Here is a 6,037-nt window from a genome sequence, read left to right as displayed (position 1 = left end):
GGTCTAAAAAATTCCTCTAAATGATTCATCTCTTTATATATAAGTATCTATGCTGCAATTATGACTCTGTTTCATGACGATTTTTCGGATCTCCAAAAATTAATGATTTATTTTTGAAACACGCAAACTTTCTTCAACCGGTGAGTGACTCACAATAGAGGAAAGTAAAGTCTCGCTGCCTGCACTTTGATTGGTCAATAATTTTAGGGTCGTACAGTTTTTTCTATTTACAAATTGACAAAATTATGTATATTTTTGAATTTTTATAATATTTTATACTTTTTATGCCTGCAAAGTTGAATTCTAGATAATTTCTAAAATTTCCAAGAAGAGTTACAAATATTTTATTTCTGTAGGACCCTACGCTCGCTCGCTGAATTCTCATTGGTTAAAAGGAAAGGGAGCGGTGGTGTTGTGAATGTGAACCCGCCATTCCAACGGCTGCTAATTTTCGTTATTCTCGAGTTACCCGGCGACTTAATCACTCGGCTGCTCTAGATCATTTTTTATACATCATGGTAAGACTTTTTTATTGTAATATATTTGTTTTTATAAAAGTAAAAATCTTATTTTGTCAACTTGATAATAAAAGTCCGCTTAAATATTTAAGACGATTCGTTTATGAAATATCAATAATTTATTTTATTGTTTAGAGAGAGTGCATTTCCGTTCACGTTGGACAGGCAGGGTGTCAGATTGGTAACGCTTGTTGGGAGCTTTACTGCCTTGAACATGGTAAGGAGAACATTATGTTTCTCAACTTTTGAACAATATTATGACAATATTGAATCCCTGATATTTTTATTGGACCAGGATCGTGGGGGGGGGTCCAAAAATTGTTCTCTAGGACAGACCCCCCCCCACTCCTATTCATTTTGTGAATGATAATTTTTTTTCAGCCAAATGATTATTATATATTTTTTATTGGTTGGGTTAAGACAATTTCAATTCAATAATTCTGAATCTGACCCCCCCTCTCTTTGGTTCAATGTTGTTTAACATTGAAGTAAATAATTATTTCTTTATAATTATTTGCTTTGCAGAAGAACAATTTTTAAGTTGTCTCTCTTTAGGAATCCAACCTGATGGTCAGATGCCCTCTGACAAGACGATGGGAGGTGGAGATGATTCCTTCAACACCTTCTTTTCTGAGACTGGAGCCGGCAAACACGTCCCCCGAGCTGTATTCGTAGACCTTGAACCTACTGTAATTGACGAGGTCAGAACCGGAGTATACCGTCAACTCTTCCACCCTGAACAACTGGTGACTGGTAAGGAGGACGCTGCCAACAACTATGCCCGCGGTCACTACACCATTGGAAAGGAGATTGTTGACTTGGTTCTTGACAGGATTAGGAAGCTTGCTGACCAGTGCACCGGATTACAGGGGTTCCTCATCTTCCATTCCTTCGGTGGAGGAACCGGATCTGGATTCACTTCTCTTCTCATGGAACGACTCTCTGTCGACTATGGAAAGAAGAGTAAGCTTGAGTTCGCTGTGTACCCGGCCCCTCAGGTTGCAACTGCTGTAGTAGAACCCTACAACTCTATACTGACAACCCACACCACACTCGAGCACTCTGACTGCGCCTTCATGGTTGACAACGAGGCCATCTACGATATCTGCCGACGAAACCTGGACATAGACCGACCAACCTATACAAACTTGAACCGTCTGATTGGACAGATCGTCTCTTCGATCACTGCCTCCCTCAGGTTCGACGGAGCCTTGAACGTCGACCTGACTGAGTTCCAAACCAACTTGGTTCCCTACCCCAGGATCCACTTCCCTCTGGTCACCTACGCCCCCGTCATCTCGGCTGAGAAGGCGTACCACGAGCAGTTGAGCGTGGCTGAGATCACTAACGCCTGCTTTGAGCCTGCCAATCAGATGGTGAAGTGCGACCCTCGCCACGGGAAGTACATGGCCTGCTGTATGCTGTACAGAGGTGATGTAGTTCCCAAGGATGTTAACGCCGCCATAGCTACGATCAAGACCAAGCGTACAATCCAGTTTGTTGACTGGTGCCCAACCGGGTTCAAGGTTGGTATAAACTACCAGCCTCCTACTGTTGTACCTGGAGGAGACCTTGCCAAGGTGCAGAGAGCGGTCTGCATGTTGTCCAACACCACCGCTATCGCTGAGGCCTGGGCCCGCCTGGATCACAAGTTTGATCTGATGTACGCCAAGAGAGCCTTTGTCCACTGGTATGTTGGAGAGGGCATGGAGGAGGGAGAGTTTAGCGAGGCCAGGGAGGATATGGCTGCCCTGGAGAAGGATTACGAGGAGGTCGGTATGGACAGCTTGGAGGCCGAGGGAGAGGGAGGAGAAGAATATTAAGACACTTTTTCATTTTAAATAGAACTTGGACTTTTATTTATTTAATTATTCGGCTTTTATCAATAAATATTTCAATATATATCTTATTGTTTTTTTTTATGTAATTAAAAAAAGTTGGTTGTGAGATTTATTTGTCAAGTGTTTACTGTGAGTGTGCACGTTGGTTGCTAAAAATATAAAATTCATAAAACGTAGATCTTAGTTTTGATAAAGTTTATTGTTTTATTTACAAATCGTTGCTATTTAGTTGTAACCTAAGACTTAAATAATATTTGTCATCAAAGTTTTTCACTTAACGAATTCTTTATTTAAAAGATTTTTCTGTTATGTTCTTAAAAATTTATCAAATTTCAGCAAAAATTTATTGAACGTTCCATTATATGGGGTAAATAGTCTAATACTTAAAAAATATGTAACATGAACTAAACTTCCTTTATCTTTTCAAAGCTAAGAAGAATTCTGTTAAAGTAAGCTCTTGAGTTTGTTACTAATCAAAATATAATAATATAATAATATATAATAATATAATAATAATGACTCGGAATTACTTGCAGGCAAAATGGTGGATCTGTCCGAAATCCAATATACCAAGAAAGAAAATCAACTGTATCACGAAGGAATTGAGTTTATGTCACAAACTTTAATTTTCTAATCCCTAAATCTTTACAAACTGATGACGTAAGCCTTTGAAATTTCAAACTATGAATCCTGTTAGACCGAATAATCTAAGTTTGAAATATCATAGGTTTACACTATCAGGTTGAAAAGTTTGTGACAAAAACTCAGTTCCTTTTAAATAAAATAAGTCCCGTGAACTTTGGTGACAGTTCTTGTAAATTAAAGAAAAAAAACTATAGCATATATGACTGAAAATCCCTGTGCTTAATATTATTTTTACTCAGGCAGCTTGTTGTTGAATTTTCGAATTTTCCATGAATTTATAATTTCGAATTAATTTAAAGATAATAAAATTTGAACTCAAGATAAAAAGTTAATGCAAATTAGAAAACTCTTTTTATCTCATAGAAACATTTCACAGAATGTCAATAAAATCATTCATTCAACTGGACGCGCGATGGCTTGTTTATGAAAGATTTTTTTTAAATGTTAAAAGGGGGCTAGGGATGTTAACGTTTTCATTTTTTTGATAAACGATCGTTTCGTTATGAAAACGACGACGAAAAATCAGAAACGAAATGATCGTTTTTTATAAAAGTTATTTTATTAAAAATGGTCGTTTTTAAAACGATCGTTTTTATAAAATTCGTCGTTTCTTTAACGATCGTTAACATAATTGTAAATAAGAATTTTTTTCAAAAAACTATCGTTTTTTTCAAAAACGATCTTTTTTCAAAAACACTCGTTTTTTTAAACAATCGTATAAAAAACGGTCGCAAATCGTTTTAACAAAAACGATCGTTTTCAAAAACGATGGCTATTCGTTTTCTAAAAGTTCAAAACGAGTGGGTCGTTTCTAAAACGATATTTATTTTCCGAAAACGAAACGATCTTTTTTGAAAACGAAACAAAAAACGATAGTTTAACGATCGTTTACAAAAACGATTAACAACCCTAAAGGGGGCACCACATTTCCCATTTAGACATTCTTAATTTTTTCACTATCTAATTAAGAACATACAAATTAATGCTATTGGCACAAAACTGCATTATTATTTTTTTTTCAGGTATTGAAACTAAAAAAATATTTAAAAATAAAAAATTTTCACCATTTATTTAAAAATTAACAAATGTTCACCATTGATTTCAAAATAAAAAATTTTCACACTTAATTTTTTCTTTTTAGAGAGGGGGGAGGGATTGAAATATATTAATCTTAAATTGAGAAAGTGATAATGATAATAATTTGAAATACTTAACAGATAACTTTACATTTGTTTATCTAAATTCACGTAATTTAATACACATTCAACTACACATATCAATTACACGGTGATTCAGAGATGTCTAATCTAGTTCGGTATTTAAGTTTAGAGCCTATGATGCGTTAATTGTAAACTTTACAGGGTGAGTCAAAAAAAAGTGTGATTAGCGACGCATGGTGTAAAATTTATATTTTTTTTTAAAATTAGGCTAGAACTAAAAGCTGCAAATTTTCTCATTACAATTTTGCGAATTTTCTTTGATTCTGTGATTTAAATTTTATAAAATTTTAGATTTTGATCGATAAAATTTACATAGAAATTTTTGCTTTTCTGAACTTTGGATTTTGAGAGAAAAAAAGGTTTGCGGATTTTTTCAAAAAATATTGAAAAAACATCATACAGAAGAGTTGCATAAAAAAGGTACAGTTTTGTACCAGGTGCCGCTAATCACACTTTATGACTCACCCTGTGTATTTTTATTTTGCACATTTTGTTTGAATGCGCGTTTTATTACAGTGAAAACAAGAAAAGTCTGAAATAGGAAGACGACTTATAACAATACTTAAGTGTATTTGATGTTGTTAGAAAGCAAATAAAACTTCTTTTACTCTTCGTCGGTTATGCAGTGATTACCAGAAAACTCCGGAAAAGGAAGTCGACTTTTAGACTCCAGTTATGACTTTAAATAATCCAATAAACATGAGGCACAGCAATTGTGAAGTGTAAACAGACCCATTTTATGTAATAAGTGATTTAATAACTCACTAGTTGAGGTATTCGCTTTGTAACAACATTGAATGCAATTTAGTATTGCTTTAATGTCGTTTTCATATTCCATAGTTTTCTGGTTATCACTGTAATAGGATACCTTTATTAGGCGACTTCTAAACTTTTGAGCAATCTCAAAATAAATGAATAACCCAAAAATAAAATTTTCAAAAAAAGGCCACTTCTTAAAAAATGGACAAAATATTAAGTTAAATGCCACCCAAAACTAAACTTTCAGTGTGTTCTTCAGTAATTTGCACTTTCAGTGTGTTCTGCTGTAATTTGCACTTTCAGTGTGTTCTTCAGTAATTTGCACTTTTAGTGTGTTCTGCTGTAATTTGCACTGTAGTAGGGTTTAGTGAAGGGTGGGAGGTTAAAATAGACATGACATATATTGTTTATTTTCTAGTTTATTTATTGAATTATATCAAAACAAGAAAATTTTAACTTTTCTAATCAGACTTTTTACTCGTGGATTTCTTGCTTCTTTTTAGATTTAGTATTTTCATAAGATTTTTAGACATACAATACTGGGGGTTCTCCGCATTCTCATTTCTCTCTACAATAATAAAAGAATTATTCTTTACACAAAATTTTGAAATCTATATATAAATTTGGCTTGTCTGTTTGTCTGTTTGTATCCAATAAACGTCAAAACGACTGAACCGATCGGGCCCAAATTTTTTGTGGGACATCACGTGACCACAGGGAAGGTTTATGAATGATAAAAATTAAAAAAATGTGCTTTAAAGGTTTTTAATTTTATAAAAAAATTTAAATTCTTGAAAATCCGCGATTTTTTTTTTAAATCTCCGCAAAACTTTTTTCTTCTTTGTTTTTAAATGTAAACAAAAAGAACATGTTCACAATTTAAATAGAAGATGGGCGCGAAGCACCCTAAAAGCCTAGAAAGAAGGGCGCGAAGCGCCTTGAATTTTTGGTATAATTAAAAGGTAAAAATGATCTCCAACATTTTAAAACTTAATTTTCTAAAAAATCATATATCTTCTAGAATTCAGCAATACAAAACCATAACAAAGTTTGC

General features: G+C 34.0%; 2 protein-coding genes across 2 annotated transcripts in view; one reads left to right on the top strand and one right to left on the bottom strand.

The window, feature by feature from the left end:
• Positions 1–407: 407 nt before the first annotated feature.
• Positions 408–2,420, top strand: LOC111708457 (tubulin alpha-1 chain). Its single transcript, XM_023481833.1, has 3 exons — positions 408–518; positions 654–735; positions 1,074–2,420. The coding sequence occupies exons 1-3, from the start codon at positions 516–518 to the stop codon at positions 2,339–2,341; spliced, it is 1,353 nt and encodes a 450-aa protein (XP_023337601.1). The 5' UTR covers positions 408–515; the 3' UTR covers positions 2,342–2,420.
• Positions 2,421–5,444: 3,024 nt separating this feature from the next.
• The window catches only part of LOC111708447 (choline transporter-like protein 4), a 5,414-nt gene continuing 4,821 nt past the window's right edge, over positions 5,445–6,037 (bottom strand). Inside the window, exon 9 of the mRNA XM_023481824.1 lies at positions 5,445–5,551. Coding sequence (XP_023337592.1) covers positions 5,445–5,551 — 107 coding nt within the window. The remainder of the gene's footprint in view (positions 5,552–6,037) is intronic.

Source organism: Eurytemora carolleeae, unplaced genomic scaffold, assembly GCF_000591075.1.
Source record: "Eurytemora carolleeae unplaced genomic scaffold, Eaff_2.0 scaffold629, whole genome shotgun sequence".
In the NCBI taxonomy this organism is placed as follows: domain Eukaryota; kingdom Metazoa; phylum Arthropoda; class Copepoda; order Calanoida; family Temoridae; genus Eurytemora; species Eurytemora carolleeae.
The sequence above is the reverse complement of the archived record's forward strand: the minus strand, read 5'-3'. Positions and strand labels throughout refer to the sequence as shown.